Source organism: Myotis lucifugus, unplaced genomic scaffold (genome assembly GCF_000147115.1).
Source record: "Myotis lucifugus unplaced genomic scaffold, Myoluc2.0 scaffold_73, whole genome shotgun sequence".
NCBI classification, from domain to species: domain Eukaryota; kingdom Metazoa; phylum Chordata; class Mammalia; order Chiroptera; family Vespertilionidae; genus Myotis; species Myotis lucifugus.
This window is the reverse complement of record NW_005871121.1, coordinates 4331359-4349252: the sequence shown is the minus strand read 5'-3', so window position 1 is coordinate 4349252 and position 17894 is coordinate 4331359. Positions and strand designations below refer to the sequence as shown.

At 36.7% G+C, this 17894-nt stretch overlaps 1 protein-coding gene across 1 annotated transcript in view; it reads right to left on the bottom strand.

Annotated features, from left to right (window-relative positions):
* The window catches only part of CADPS2 (calcium dependent secretion activator 2), a 378380-nt gene that overhangs the window by 222499 nt on the left and 137987 nt on the right, over window positions 1-17894 (bottom strand). The window contains 1 exon segment of the mRNA XM_023755323.1: window positions 15622-15733. Within this exon segment, the coding sequence (XP_023611091.1) occupies window positions 15622-15733 (112 nt within the window).

The window sequence follows — 17894 nt, the reverse complement described above, 5'->3', positions numbered from 1 at the left end:
TAAACTGCTAGCCAAATGCAGAGGACTCCGATGCTCAGGGAAGGGAGCGCCATAAAATGGAAAACCAGAGCCCGGGTCACCCACCATGTGAAGGAAATCTACCCATCTGGCAGGTGCACCCATACTAACCTGCTACATAGGCGCTATTGTTTAAAACATCTGCAATGATGCCATTTCTTTGTTATAGCATTTGGTAGAATCTTCACTAGTACATTAACGGAGTTTTGCTTCATAAGTCTTTTACAAGTAAATAAGTGCCTGAAGAATTTTATTTAATAATAAATAGTTCTGTTTCAAAGGACTTAGTTCATGTTCAGAGAGGTGTCTCTGATGTTGATTGTACAATTAAAATATTTAACATAAAAATTTACTAAGGATTCTTCTGTATTGTAGGTTTGCATCTAAATTAAATTGTATCTCTGTACAAAATAGCTTCTTATATTACTTAGCAACACAGTTTTTTTTCTATCCTTTTATCTTAACCTTTCTATTCACACTCAGTCTTCTATTTTATTTTTGTCAGCAACACTTTAAATGTCTTGTCACTTAGCATGACAACACATTTTATGATTTCTTATCTTAAATTGAAAGCCAATGTATCTTCTTCATAATAAAATGTCAACACTGCTTGTCATCTTTGCTAAGGTGTAATGAAAAATATCAAATGGATTTTTAGATTTTATTTAAAATTCTGTCAAATTTAATTTACAGGGAGAAAAAAACTTAAAAACGAAGTGTAAGTATATGCATATTCATAATATTTAGAGCATATGGGGTCCAGAAAGATCTTTCTCTTAAAAGGAGACTTATGTAATACATTAAGCAATAAAATATTTAAATTTATGTTGTTCATTATATTCCATAAATGAGTGAGATCATGTCATATTTATCTTTCTCTACTGGCTTATTTCACTTAGCATAATGCTCTCCAGTTCCATCCATGCTGTTGCAAATGGCAAGAATTCCTTCTTTTTTACAGCAGCATAGTATTCCACTGTGTAGATGTACCACAGTTTTCTAATCCATTCGCCTGCTGATGGGCACTTAGGCTGTTTCCAAATCTTAGCTATTGTAAATTGTGCTGCTATGAACATAGGGGTACATATATCATTTCTGATTGGTGTTTCTGTTTTCTTGGGATACATTCCTAGAAGAGGGATTACTGGGTCAAATGGGAGTTCCATTTTTAATTTTTTGAGGAAACGCCATACTGTTCTCCACAGTGGCTGCACCAGTCTGCATTTCCACCAGCAGTGAAGGAGGATTCCTTTTTCTCCTCATCCTCTCTAGCACTTGTCGTTTGTTGATTTGTTGATGCTAGCCATTCTGACAGGAGTGAGATGGTACCTCATTAATGAACAAAAATAGAACAAGAGACATAGAAGCATCGAACAGACTATATAACCTATGAGGGGAGGGAGGGGGTATGGGGGTAAGAGATCAACCAAAGGACTTGTATGCATGCATATGAGCAAAACCAATGGACACAGAGAGTAGGGGGGTGAGGGCTTCTGCTTGGGGGTGAGGGTGGCCAGGGAGAGGTCAGTGGGGGGAAAAAGAGACTCCTGTAATACTTTAAACAATAAAGAATTTAAATTAATATAAAAAAAGAATTTAAATTTAATAAATAAATAAAGTGGGGTGAAGTAAAAAATAAAATATACTTGCACAAGCAGGCTCCTCTCCACTGTTTTCCTTCCTATTTAGATAAATTACTTAAAGCCAAACCACATGCATTGGTGTAGATATAAAATTAGTTGAACTTTGTGACCTATAAATATGTCTTTCTAAATTTATAAACTGAATTTTAACAAAGACCTGAAAAACTAAAAAACTGGGAGGGGGGGATCTAGAAGAACTGAGAGGGGCTAGATGAGTTCTAGGGCTAGGTAAACTATTCTCTGCCTTTTCCCATAAGCAGCCGAGAGGAAGCAAAATAGTTGCACTGTAGTCTTATAGTAAAATAATAGAGAAACACACCTGGTATAATTCTATCTCAAAGATGAGTACCATGAGCAATTCTTCAAGGAACCAGGACAGACTCACATAGAAGAATGACTGACTCATTTGGGAACCTAAAAGAACACTTAAGATTTACAAAGCCAAACACATGGGAAGGGCCTGATACATAATTACATGGGGCCACTGCCACAGAACCATTCTAAGAGTGGCGCCCTAGAAAAGGGCGCACCATGCTGATGCTGACATTCTCAGCTCTACCTTTAGTTCTCAACGCCTTCCTCCGAGCCAGACAGGTCAGCTCTTTCTTTGTTCCCTGGGCTGACCCTCAGTCAGTGTCCACTGTTTGCCATGAAAAGAACTTGAACCAATACAAATGCTTATTACATTTTCTGCCATGCCAATTCTCTATCTCATCAAAAGGTAAGGAGAGAACCCTGTGGAACATAGCTTTTAAGGATTAGGAAAAGGAAAAGAACTCTATAACTGAGACCAGAGGCCAAGGAAAAGCAGATGAAAAACCAGGAGGTTGTGGTCCACTATATTGAAGGTTGGCTGTGTTTCAGAGAGTAGAAACTGGCCAAATGGTCAAGCACAGTCAGGGCGGGAAGGCTATTGCTTGGCTTAAAAGAGAAGTCATGAGAGATCTCCAGCAAGAGAAAATTTAGGTGAGGTCAAACTACAATGGCTTGATGAAGAAATCTGTTTGAGGAATAGGGGAAGACTTCACTTAATTCTTACATGAGCAAGACTGGGCAAGATGGACAAGATCACTTTAGCTGGAAAGAAGGAACCTTGTGTTCAAAGGCATGGCAGAATGAGGATATGACCAGGTAGGTTGAAGAGGTTAAGGAAATGAGAAGGTTGTACTGACGGATGAGACCAATAAAGAAGTCTAGGAATAAACTGTAAAAGAATGTGTTTAGTTAAGGAGTTTGTATGTCATCCCATAACATGCAGTCAAAAGATGCTTTTAAGCCAATAAATGACAATCAAATTTTCATACTTTTAAGTAAAGAATAATGCCCTTCTACTGAGCTGTGGGAGTCATAAGACTCAGTGTGTGGTCAGACATTCTAACATTCAAGTAAGAGATGAACTGGCATTAAAAATACATCCTTAAAATAAGAGTAAGAAGGAACGAAAAATGTTATTAGCTGGAATCCTGTTTCGATTTGTGATTAAAAATCATTTTTGCTGACAAGCGGATATCCTTGAGACACAGGGTATTTTAAGGAAATGGCCAAGTGACCATCTCTCCAGAGGAGTATAGGTATTTCTATGAGAAACCTTGATTCGGTTTACATCTTTCTCTTTCTCATTCAACTGACAAGAGTTTTTACAGTTTAGCAAAGATTCATAGTGACTATTTCTTATGAACCTTTCGAGTACCTCCTTGAGAGAGTATGTGTTGTGAAAGGGCTAACTGAATTTACTTCATTTCAGTAAATTTTTATTTAGCACACTAGAGGCCCGATGCACAAAATTCTTGCAAGGGTAGGCCTTCACAGCCCTGGCTTCCTCAGTTGTGGCTCTGCCCCCCACCCACTGGTTGTTCTGGAAGGTTGTTCCACCATCCAGTCTAATTAGCATATTAGCTCTTTTTTATATAGGATGTTAAAAACTAGCATATATTTTCTCCACTATCAGAGTCCCTACATTTTCAGTGTGTGGAAAAGATAAATTGGATGATTTTTCTGCAGAAATCTGCAGCCCTTTTAGTAACATTTTCCAGTGTTCAATACACTTGAGGTTGCTTAAATTACTTCTTTGATTTAATATCAACGCTTCCTGTCCTGCTGCGTTGAAACAAAGAACACCTGCTCACTCTCACTAACACAATGCTCTTTTGTATACTGAAAGATTAGCAATAAGTCTTCTGTCAACCCTACTGTCGGTGGGCTAAATCCAGTTTCCTTTATTTTGAAAGCTGGGAAGAATCCTGGAATTTACAATACGAAATTGATCAAACTTCCAACCCCTTACTAAATGTTTTCCTGACCTGACAGAACCACACAAAGTACACAGTACATTTTTATGAGGTCTTTTACAAAAAGAAAAAGAAACTGAGTAAAAAGGAAAAAATGGGAACATATTGTCTTAATTATATATTTTTTTCTGGCATTAGCTTGTTAAAAAACAGATATTAAAAGTTTTGTTAGTTGCATGATGGGGACTAAGGAAAAGCCATGGAAAAGAAAAACCAAGGTGCATAAAATTATTCCCAAATCTTTTTGACATCTCTGCTTAAAAATGAATCATCATATGAAGGGGCTCTTGGAATGCAGTTAGCAGAGTGATCTACTTGAGGGCAGAAGCTATTCTGTGGCTCATAGGGTAATTTAAGCCAGTATCTTTAATTAAGCCATATTTTCACCAGGGTTCCCTTCATATACTATAGTAGACATTATTTTTTGGTTGCTTGGTTAGTGGTTGACTGACTGAATGGATGGATATTTAGAGAAATTAGAAATAAAAATGCAAATGTAAAATTTTTATTTCACTGAAGTAAAAAGAGAAAAAGGCCTGCCAACTAAAGTAATGCCAAAATTTGGAAAATGACAGTAGTAAATGCCAGAATTCGGATGCCATTTACTTACCAGTCTCTAAAAATTTATGAAACTCTCATCTTTCCGTTCCTGGACTGTGATAGGTAGAATAAGTCTCCCAAAGATGCCTATGTCCTAATTTCCAGAACCTGTGAATATGTTACTTGATGTGAGGGGAATCAAGGTAGCAGATGTAATTAAGGTTGCTAATTAGCTGACCTTAAAATGGGAAGATACCTAGATGTTCCCGGTGGGCCCAATCCAACCACAAGGTTCTTAGGTATTGAAAAGAAAGGCAGACGAGTGAGTGTTGGAATGATTGTGAGAAATATTGAACATTGCTAAGCTTTGGAAACAGAAGGGGGCCATGAGCCAAGGAATACTGGCAGCTTCTAGAAGCTGAAAATGGTAAAAACTGCATTTTCTCTTAGATCTTCCAGAAAGGAACACAACCCTGCCAACTCCTTGATTTTAGCCCACTGAGATTCATTTTGGACTTCTGATCTCTATGACTGTAAGGTAATAAATTTGTATTGTTTTAAGCCACTAGTTTTTAGTAACTTGTTAATCTTCAATAGGAAACTAATACACAAACAATAAAAGCTGAAACGACATCTTAAAAGAACACTAAAAGCTGAGATTTGATAATAAAAAACACTAAATTTACCTTTCAGATATTTCCACTAAATGTGTAATTCAAAGTTATCTTTACATACACATTTCTATCATTAGCTTTGTCTGATTACTTTAATGCAAGGTTTTATATGTTTGTATGTGTATGTGAGATGATTTCTCTCACATTCCTAAAGCATTCTGCTTATATGAAATCTTTTGAAAAAAAATTTTTTCTCACTTTGTTAAGTTTTTTCACTTAAACAATTTTTTTAATTTCCTTATCATGAATATAAAAATTTGTAAATAGATGAACAATGAGGCTGAATATTTTGGTTACTAGAATGAACACAATCATGCATATATTTCTAACAAATTCCATATACCCAAATGATCAAGAATTATTTCTTGCCGAAACCGGTTTGGCTCAGTGGATAGAGCGTCGGCCTGCGGACTGAAAGGTCCCAAGTTTGATTCCGGTCAAGGGCATGTACCTGGGTTGCGGGCACATCCCCGGTAGGAGATGTGCAGGAGGCAGCTGATGGATGTCTCTCTCATCGATGTTTCTAACTCTCTATCTCTCTCCCTTCCTCTCTGTAAAAAATCAATAAAATATATTTTTTTAAAAAAAGAATTATTTCTTCTATTTCAAAGTCTTCCTTTGAAGATTTTGAAAGACATATTCAGGTTTGTCATTGTATTTTTGTCATGACTCAATTAAAAGTACTGGCCTTTATTCATCTTCACATATCAGTTTTATTGCTTGTAAGGTACCAATTTCATATTTCTCCTTGGATGCAGCATATATTCCATCACAGCTACATCTGTATTTTTAAAGACTTATCTAAACAGAAAAACCTATTTATTATTCTTGATTGATTCCCCTCAGCAATAAATTAAGAATAGCAATCACCTTCAATTTTACATCCCCTCCCTAATCCCACACATTATTCCATTAGTTGTTTCACAAACATTAGGTTAACTAAATTGACACTGTTCTTACTCTTTGGTCATTAAGTACCATATAAGAATTCTTAAAGCCAAGTCAATTTTATTTCTGTCAATCCGTAATACATGATGGAAAGATGGGAAGGAGGGAGTTACATATAGTATCTAAATTTTAATAACTTCAGCTGCATCCTGAAACTGACATGAACTAGCCAACTGCATAGCAAAATGTTTTAGGATTGACTAATTTATGGATAAGTATTGTTATTTATGTTAAAAACAAAATACCACCCTGAAGAAGGAAAATGAACTCTTATTGTTCATTTGAAAAAGAAATCTATGGATCTTATAATAATCACAGCTTAACAATTTGCCAAAATGGTAAGACTCAGGAAAAACCTTCCAATTTGCAATTACATAGCAAACTAGTCAGTAGTCATTTAAATAATAAAAAAGGAAGACAGAAAGAAGAGTATGAGGTTGAGAAATACTGGTGATACATTTCCCATGCTCCAAAGAATAGAATGAATTCAGAAAATATGCGATAAGATGGAAGAGTGGTGGGGAATAAAGGTCAGGGCAGACGGAGAGATAGGTTAAGTGACTTGTTCATGCCCTCATAACTCTTGCGGCAGAGCCAAAACAAGAATCAATGTCTTCTAGAAAGAGGTTCCAAGCTTTTTAGTTTGTGATACTCAACAGGCAGCTAATTAGAATCTGGTGCCTTTGACCAAGGACTTTATTTTTTGGACTCATAGATCACATGCAATAAGAACTAGCAGGGAATAAAAGTAGATGGCTTTTAGGTACAGGTGCTAAAGACAATAAAGGTGGATATTCCTTTTTTCATTAAATTTATTGGGGGTGACATTGGTTAAAAAATTACATAGGTTGCATGATATTATATATAGAGAACCCTAAAGATTTCACCAAAAAATACTAGAACTGATCAATGAATTCAGTAAAGTAGCAGGATACAAAATAAATATCCAGGAATCAGTTGCATTTTTATACACCAATGATGAACTATCAGAAAGGGAAACTAAAAAACCAATACCATTCACAATTGCTTCAAAAAGAATAAAATACCTAGGCATAAGTTTAACCAAGGATGCAAAAAAGCTGTACTCAGAAAATTCAGTGTCTCAGTAAGACACTGAGGAAAGAAATTGAGGAAGATACAAATAAGTGGAAGCAAATACCTGATTCATGGGTAGGAAGAATTATCATGATTAAAATGTCCATGCTACCCAAATCAATCTACAGATTCAACACAATTCCTTTCAATATACCAATGGAGTATTTCACAGAACTAGAACAAATGTTTCAAAAATTTGTATAGAATCACAAAAGACCCAGAATAGCAACAGCAATCTTGAGAAAGAAGAACAAATTTGGAGGAATCACTCTATCTGATATCAAACTACAATACAAGGCCATAGCAATGAAAATAGTATGGTACTGGCATAAAAAACAAACATACGTATAGATTAATGGAACAGAATAGAGAGCCCAAGAATAAATCCATGCCTTATATATTCGATTAATATTTGACAAAGGAGGCAAAAATATACAATGGACTAAAAATAGTCTATTCAATAAAAGGTGCTGGGAAAATTGAACAGATACGTGTAAAAAAATGAAACTAGACCACCATCTTACACTGCACCCAAAAATAAACTCAAAATGGATTAAAGACTTAAATGTTAAGACTCAACTACATTAAAATCCTAGTGTAAAACATGGACAGTAAAATCTCAGACATGTCTTATAGCAATATTTTCTTTGACATACCTCCTCAGGCAAAGAAAACAAAAGGAAAAATAAACAAATGAGACTAATCAAACCAAAGAGCTTTTGCACAGCAAAGGAAACCATTGTCAAAATGAAAAGACAACCCACTGAATGTGGGAACATATTCACCAATGATACATCTGATAAAAGATAAATATCCAAAATTTATAAGGAACTTATAAAGCTCAACAACAACAACAAAAAAGCAATCCAATTAAAAAGTGGGCAAAATACCTGAATAGACACTTCTCTAAAGAGGACATACAGATGGCCATTAGACATATGAGAAGATGCTCAACATCACTAATCATCAGAGAAAAGCAAATTAAAACCACAATGAGATACCACCTCACTCCTGCAGGGATGGATACCATCAATAAATCAACAAACAATAAGTGTTGGTGGGGATGTGGAGAAAAGGGAACTCTCATGCGCTGTTGGTGGAAATGCAGACTGTGGATTGCCACTGTGGAAAGCAGTATGGAGTTACCTCAAAAAGTTAAAAATGGAACTGTCTTATGATCCAGCAATTCCATTTCTGGGAATTTATCCAAAGAAACCCGAAACACTAATTTGAAAGAATATATGTACCCTTATATTCACTGGAGCATTATTTACAATAGCCAATATATGGAAGCCAGCCCATGTGCCCATCAGTAGATGAGTGGACAAAAAAAGCTGTGGTACATTTACACAAAGGAATACTACTCTGCCGTAAAAGAAAGAAAATTATACACTTTGTGACAGCAGTTGTTTGTTTGGAAAAAGACAAACTGTTCTTTGTTGATCAGTTCCCAAGTTGATCTGCAGATTCAATGCAATCACAATCAAAATCACACTGGGTATTGTTTTGTAGAAACCCACAAGCTGATTTTAAAATCCATAGGGCAAAGTAAAGGACCTAGAATAAGCAAAACAAGTTGGAGGTTGGTGGTGGAAGGAGGAAGAACAAAACAGAGTTAAAGAACTATCACTACTTAATATAATAAGACTTACGATAAAGTTAAGGTAATCATGGTGATATGCTACTGGCATTGAGATAGGAAAACAAATCAATAGAACAGAATAGAGAGTGCAGAAATAGACCCACAAATAGATAGACAATTGATTTTCAACAAAACTGCTAAGGAAATTCAGTGAAGAAAGCCTTTCTAATAATGGTATAAAAAACCTGAATATTCATATATAAAAAAGTGAACTTTGATCTACATGTAGCTCGTGATATAAAGATTAACCAAAAATGGATGAAATATATAAATGTAAAAATCTAAAACTATAAAACTTTAAGAAGAAAACAAAAGGTAATTCTGACCTTGAGTCAGGCAAAGATGTCTTAGATATGGCACCAAAGCACAAGCCATGAAAAAAACAAAAACAACAACAAAAACCTCACAAATTGGACTTCAAAATTTAAAAAAAAATCTTCTGCTCTTTGAAACACACTGTTAATGAAAAAACAAACTGGACTCTAGGAGAAAAATATTTATAAATTGTCCATCTGATAAAGGATATGTAAAACAATATATTATGGTCTTTCCAAACTTAAGAATAAGCGAAACTCGGGGAAAATGTGTGAACAGATTTTTCAACAAAGATGTACAGATGAAAATAAGTATGCAAAAATATGTTCAAAATGATCAGTACCAGTTGATGGAGAAGAAAAATTAAAATCATAAAGAAACATTATAATCCACCTATTAGAAATAAAGGATTAATTAGTACAGAATATATGTCTAACATTTGCTCCATCTATTGTGCTGAGGAAACTGAAATATCAACTTCTACTATAATCACCCACACGGACCCACCACGAAGGATGCCTATTGATAACTTGCTCATCCTCCTTTAGTGGTGAGACAGTTAAGAAAATGCATTCCTCTACCTCTACAGTGAGGATGGTGGCCACCTCTCTCTGAGGAACTGATGTAAGTTGTCAAGATCTCCTTTCCTTCAAAGTCAGACTTAGAACGATAAGTAGCCTCCTCTAACACTTCACAGCATGTTACTAATGAGCCAGACATAATTCATTGCCCCTAGAAGAAAATCTTTCAAAAAAACATGCACCATGTACGAATTATCTCTGACCCTTCGCCTGCGTGGTCTTGCTTCTTGTCACCCACATGGCTTCTGAGATATGGCAACAAACTCTTGTCAGAAATGGCTACATGAAAGGACCAGAGGAAGGAGACCTTCTCTGTGATTTTTAGTTTCAGAAAAGTTACACTACTTGCTAGAACTACAAAAATGAAAGTCTACTGTGTATGGTAAGCTAAATGAGACATATATGAAATGCAAATGAATTTCCATTCTATGTTGCAGCAAATGATATTAATTTACTGACTAAACTGGCAGTCATCTAGTGCTGGCTATTTCAATGAAATTCAATATTAAATTTTGCTTTAAAACTGAAGAAAAATACCTATGATTTTACCAGTAGCTTCTCTAATGCTTTTTTTGATTCATCTATAATAATAAAAGCAAAATATGCTAATTAGACCGGATGTCCTTCAGGACAAAGCCAGGGCTACGAGGGAAGCCCAGGTCCCAGGTGCCTGCTGGTGGCTGGTGGAAAGCCCAGGTTCTGGGTGCCAGAGGGAAGCCGGTGCCAGCAGCCGGGGGAAGGAAGGCCTACTCTTGCATGAATTTCGTGCATTGGGCCTTTAGTATGTAGAGAAATCACATTCATAAAATGCTGGAAACTTTTTATTAAATCCTCAAATATAAGCTTTGTCTGTTTGAGTTAAGGAAAGTCTTAGGTAATTTTTATGAATTTAACTGTTTCATTATTTGTGAAAAATTAGGATGCTTAATTATTCAATAACACATCTTACCTATTGTTTTATATGTTGAAATTAGAAGTTCTACAATAACTGCATATATAAACAGGCAATCAGATACATGTTTTTAATTCTATGGCTCCTACACAATTATATGTATGGGGTATTCAGTCAAATATGCTGCATTTGGGTAAAGTAATTCACATACTCCTAAAAATTTTAACAAAAATGAGAATTATTTTTTTGAGAATTCAACTTAACTAGAACCATATAAATGAAAAAAACTAAAAAGACATAGTTCAGAAACACAAGAGGGGCAAGAAAAAGAAAATTAGAATGGCCAGTCAATTAGACTTTCTAAGACAGTTTCTCAAACCTCCCAAGAAGACAAATATTTGAACACTACTACATCACTTCTCTCTTGTCAAGTTTCAGAAACAAAAATCATGCTTATTCTGGTAACTCCTCAAATGACTCTCCTTTGATGCTTAAAAATCAAACAAAAGAAACAATTTGATGAAAAAGGCAAAAACATGGGCTCTTACTTACTACATTAAGATTTAACAAGCCGCTTGAAAGATAATAGTTCATCATAATAGAACAATAAATTCAGCAAGGCTAATTTAACTTACCATTAAAAACGTATCTGAAATTAACCACTACCTGCTGCTTCAAGGTAGTATTTAATTTGTAAAAGAAGCATAATGACTGTCCCTTTCAATTATTAGGTAAGAATCTCTCCAGATTAAGATATGTTGAACATAAGTATACATATTCAAAAGGAAAAAGACAAGCCAAATACATAAAATGAAAGCCATAGTTTCAAAAATATTACCACTCTCAAAATGTCTATCTAAGAGGTGAACAAACTTAGCTTATTGCTATCTTGAAACATTATTTAATCAAATTAGAAAAAAGTGTATGTTCTGTCTCCTCTTCATTGTAAAAAAAAAAATTCTCTGATTTGCATGATTCTCCATCCTCAGGGAGGCAGAACAGCCTCCTGGGTATGCTGAGGTGGTACCAAGGCCACGAACTCCGAGTGTATGAACAGACAATAGGTTATTTTTCTAACAACTGGCAGAAAGAATGTCTTCTTAGCAATACTTTTAAAAGTAAAAAGTTATTTGGGAAGAAATTTCAAAAATTCATTTTGTACTCAAGAATACCTTTTGGCAAGTTAAATACCAACCGGGGAGTACAATTCATTCTGAAATTCTCAATGGAAATTGCCTTACTCACAAATAGATGTCCTGTGGGATCATTATTTAAATTTTCGTAGGGCTACATTAGTATGGCTAAACTTGCTTTTAAAGGTTTCTGGACAAAATTATCTTGATCATGATAAACCTTAGAATTCTGGGTGCTTGGCTGGTCAACTGCTTTCCTGGTAGGATAACCCCATAATATATAAAATATTCCCTGTTCTGCCTCCAGGTATTCCCTTAGTACCTGGTGGAGGGCTGGCAACCAATTCAGATGAAAAATCTCCATATGCCACCTCCATTTCCATAAATAAGTACTGGCATCTGCCATCTACAAACATAATCTTCATGTGAAGCACTGGCCAAAAAAACACAACCTTCCACAGCCGAGGCCTATCTAATTTTGAGCTACCATTTCACAAAACTATATGCTATGATAGACTTTTTCTTATCCTTATTATCAGTTCTAAACCCTGGCTACACATTAGTATCAGTGTGCAGCAATTCTCAATCCTAAATGTGCATTAGTATCTCCTGAGAACTCCTTCCTGAGTTCACCCCAAATCAACTAAAAAAAAAATGTGGGCCCAGAACTTGCTTCTTTTCCAATACTCCCCACTGCGGTTCTTATCTGCACACGGAGTTGAGAAGCACTCACAGAAATAAAAAGACACTGGCAGCCAGGGAGAACCCTAATAAGATTCAAATCATTGTATGAAATGAAATGGCTATGCATAAAATGACTTTAGCTTAAATTATATTTGGTTCCTGCTTTAAGTCATGACATTAAATTGGCCTACACTCACAACATGATTTCTAAAACACTGTCAAATGTCCTCATTTTATCAGGTGTCATGCTTAATAATTGTTGTAGGATGCAGACTTTGGAGTCAGGTAAGCTGAGTTCAAATCCTGACTCTTGCACTTACACAATGGTTTTAACCTCTCCAATTCTCATTTTCCTTATCTAAACACTAAAGGCCCGGTGCATGAAATTCATGCACTCGGAGGGGGAGGGGGTCCCTCAGCCGGCCTGCGCCCTCTCACAGTTTGGGAGCCCTCGGGGAATGTCCAACTGCCTCGGAGGCAGGAGAGGCTTCTGCCACCACCACTGAGCTCGCCAGCCGTGAGCCGGACTTCTGGCTGAGTGGCGCTCCCTTTTGGGAGCACACTGACCACGAGGGGGCAGCTCCTACGTTGAGTGGGATCGGGCTGAAACCTGCGGGGTTCCAGATTGCAAGAGGGCGCAGGCCAGGCTGAGGGACCCCACTGGTGCACGAATGGGGCCGGGGAGGGATGTGGGAGGTTGGCCAGCTGGGAAGGGACCATGGGAAGGCTCCAAGGCGTGTCCGGCCTGGCCGGATCCCAGCAGCAAGCTAACCTACCGGTCGGAGTGTCTGCCCCTGGTGGTCAGTGCACATTATAGCGAGTGGTTGAGCGGCCTTAGCATATCATTAGCATATTATGCTTTGATTGGTTGAATGGATGACCGGATGCTTAGCATATTAGGCTTTTATTATATAGGATGGAATGTTACTACCAGCCTTAAAGAGGATTAAATGGGGTTCGGTTTCAATGGTAAGCAGTAATGATAATCGGTAACCCAATACAATGATAGAGAACTGGAACTAGCAATGACAATAGAGAGTTTTTATTTCATCTTGCTCAATTTACAAACAAGGGGTGGAGATCCAGAGAAGCAATACCTCCAGATGACAGTTAAAAGCTGGGTGGAGTGAAACTTCCTCAGTAGGAAAAACTGATTAAATAAGCCTGTTAGTTGCTCAGGTGAAAACTATTATTTGATATATTTGTTGACGAAAATCCCCAAAATTACTAAACTTGCAATTTCTTTATTAATTTTCACTTGCTAGAATATTAATAAGAAGTTTTATTATCTTCCATTGCTTTGAATGACTTTTTTTAAAAATATATTTTATTGATTTTTTACAGAGAGGAAGGGAGAGAGATAGAGAGTTAGAAACATCAATGAGAGAGAAACATCGATCAGCTGCCTCCTGCACATCTCCCGCTGGGGGTGTGCCTGCAACCCAGGTACATGCCCTTAACCAGAATCGAACCTGGGACCTTTAAGTCCGCAGGCCGCCGCTCTATCCACTGAGCCAAACCGGTTTCGGCTTGAATGACTTTTGACACAGCAATCAGACATATACCTTTACTGGAATATATTCTAAGGACAAAAAAAAAAAATCTGCAAAGAAATGCCGACCTTTACTTTGTAAGCTTGTTATTGGCTGTTGTGGTTTTTCTGAAAGGATTTTGTATGTATTATAAGACAGAAAATGAGTAAGTATATTGATGCTGTGGGGAACCAAGAAACTCATGATATATATATAATTCTTTATCAGAACTGATGATACATAGAATGTTGGTTTCTAAATTCCGTCATTAGTAATAGGAACCAGTACTGATTACAGGCTGAGAGCAGGGAGGGTATAGGCTGAGTCTGTTAACTCAAGTGCCAGAAAACAAAGACTAATGAAATCATGTTTAATTACCTTCAATATCAAAATAATCTGCCATTATCTGACTCCAGATATGACACAATTAAAACGAAAAGCACAAAACATCACAAAGGTAGTGCTTTTCCCAAAAATGTTAACCTGAATCTAATGATGAAAAAATAATAATAAAGCAAGTTCTGAATAAAAAACATTCTATAAAATTAGTTCAAACTCTTCAAAAATTTCATCATCATAAAAAAAAAGAGATAGAGGCGGGCATTATAAAGTAAAGGAGACTAAGTAGTCATAACATCCAATGCACTACATGGCGTGACCCTGACTGTAATCTGGATGAGAGGGAATCTAGCTTTTCTAGACATGTTGGGATAATTAGAGAACTCTGAATGTTGACTAGCACATATTATTGAATAAATATTAAATTTCCTAGGTGTGATAAAGGAATTGAAGTGTAAGAAAATACTTGTTTCTTAGAATATATATGGTAAAGTGTTTTAAAAAATATTTTAATAACATTTAATTTTAAATCCTTATTCTTATAAATCTTTTTAAAACCAAGCTTTGCATTCTGAAATAATTTTTTACAGAAAAGTTGCAAAGATGGTATTGAAAATTCTGATATACCTGTGACAATTCCCCTGTAATTAACAGCATACACCATGGTACATTTGCTTTTTGTTTTGGTTTTTACACATATATTTATTATTTCCATTTTTTTGTTGTTGTTGTTAATCCTCACCCGAGGACATTTTTCCATTGTTTTTTTGAGAGAGTGGAAGAGACAGGGAGAGACATATCGACGTGAGACAGACACATCAATTAGTTGCCTCCCACACAAGCCCCAACCAGTTCTGGGGATCAAGCTTGCAACTTATATATGTGCCCTTGATGGAATCTGATCTGTGACCCTTCAGTTTGCAGGCCCAAGCTCTAACCACTAAGCAACCTGGTTAGGGTGAGATAAAAGAGAAAAATACATGTAAGAGTTCCTTAATTAGTCTAACCGTAATAAACATAAAGAGCAGATTACTTCAAACACAAAGATGATGCCTTTAACCCATGGACAGAAATGTTTGAATGAGAATTACCTTTTACCAAGAAGTACAAGTCGGCCTGTAGAGGAATTGTGTGAGAAGAATGACTCCTTACACACCCAAAGCCCATCACAACACTATGTTATCAACAATTACGTTTAATACATTAGAGCTGCAAGCTGGGCTCCTGGAGAACGACTCTGAATGAAAAGAAGTTAAAATTGTATGACCTTGGACACACAGAGCTGGTCGCAACTCACCCTTCCCAGTTCTTTGTCTTCAAGGGCCAGGACGCCAGTGCTTTCTGTGAAGAGCTTCACTTTGACCACGGGCCTGGGATGGGTGGTGGTGAAATCTCCTTGAGTTCCCCATCTGCAAAGAAGAAAAACAATTCCCTTTGAAATGCAGCATTATTTTTCCCCCAGATAAATGTGCCTCCTCAGAAGACATATTAAGTGATACAAATCTTTGGTGGCTCAATGAGATTTTTATCTTTGCTTCTGTGTCTGACAGATGGCTCAATCAAGAAGGAAAATAACAATAAGCTTCACAGCTTGTAATAATTATTCAGCCATTCCGAAAATTAGTACACTACAATACAAAACTGGTGTGTGATAAGAATTTAGCTTAAGGTAAAGCAGAGCAGATGCAGCTATTAAAATCTATTCTTTGGTTAATTCAAATATAAATACAACACAATTATTTATGTAGTAGAGGCCCGGTGCGCGAAATTCGTGCATTTGGGAGGGGGTCCCCCAGACTGGCCTGTGCCCTTTCACAGTGCGGGAGCCCCACAATCAATTGTCCCAAAGATGTAGGCCCTGCCCACCCACCCAGGACTCCTCGATGGACTGCCCAAAGAGGTAGGCCAGAGCCGGGGGTCCCACCTCTGCACTGCACAGAGCCGCGGGACCCCTGGCCTCACCACCCAGAGCCGCGGGACCCGCCTCTGTGCTGTGAGGAGCCGTGGGACCCACCTCCACACCACACGCAGCATCAAGCCCTTGCCCACCCATGCGCACCTCACCGCGCATGCAGCCTCCTGGTGATCGCTCGTTACAGCATGAGGGTGTCACGAACACATAGGCTGTTATTCTATAGGATGGCCGGGGGAAAATACTAAGGGTTTGTTCAGGTAAGAGGCTGTTTCCCAGAAAAGTGTTTTTGCATACTGAGGATTTTACCCCATCTCTTCTTGAAAAGTATTTACTAGATATTTTATTTATATTTTAAAAAGTGAAGTTAATTATCTCAAGCCTATTACTTTACCTGATATTTTTAAAGCTCTGGTCAAAGAGAAAGAAATAAGCATCACAAAAATGAGTGTTTTTCTGTGAATTTCCCAGTACAGTTTCCTAAGATTGGGATACCAGTAAGTCTGCCAACAGCTAGCTTTTCAAATCATCATCATAAAAAAAACATGTTTTCTTGGCTTATCTTTTAATTAATGGCATTTCATCTTTACCACACACCAATTCATTCTAGCATATTTACCCATTTAACTGGCACATAGCTGATATTAAAAAATCTTATCAATAACTCTCAGAGATCACAGACAGGCATGAAATTCGGTACAGCATGAAGAAAATGCCATTGAGAAAAAATATACATAAGAGAAAGAAAAAGTGAGATTTAATGAAGTAAAACTTTCTGTTAAAATAAGACACCTAATAAAAGTATCAATTGTGTTGTTTATATGGTTTAAAAAAACAAACAATTTAGCATTTTTATGGAACTATCTAAATTTATTTTATAAACCTTATTCAGAAAGCAAGAGAAACTCAGAAAACTGAGAAATATAATAAAACTTTAACAAATAATTGCGATGACTTCCTCTCCAATGCAGTTATATCACAATATGTGTACAGTAAACCTGAGGCCATTTCAACGACTGAAGAAACTAGCATCCAGATACAGTTTGATGTTTTTAAACTAGCATCAGATGCCAGAGGAAAGAGAGAGATTCAATTAGGATGGGAAAGCAGCTTAATTTCTACTTTAGACTTCTAGAAAGGAGTTAGCAAAGATTCTTTTGCCGTTTCATAGAATTAAGATGGTCTGAGAAAAGTAGAGCTGAATAGGAGTAAAAATAAATTTCTCCATTAGTGTGTAGAATCTGAAGCCTTGAATATAGCCAGGCAATCTGGATGAGACTCGAGTAGATCCCAATGACCTATCCTTCTTGCTTTGGTATCACGTGGTGAAAATATATATATATCCAAAATTGTGTGTGTGTGTGTGTGCACGTGTGCATCTTCCCGTGAGTACTTGAGGGGGGAAATGTATTCTCCATTGTGAGTACAATGTTGTATGTATGGCCGGCCATAAGATCAGGCTTGTTAACTCTGCTGTTTATATCTCTACTTTATTCTTACTGATTTTTGGTATCCTTTATAAAGCAAGGTAGAACTATTACAATCTTCCATCAAGAGAGATGTTAATTTCCCTTTATATTTTTTCAACTTTTGTTGTCTATTTGGTGATGTAAAAATGTTCAATAGCAACCATATTCTTTGCATATGAACTGTTTCCC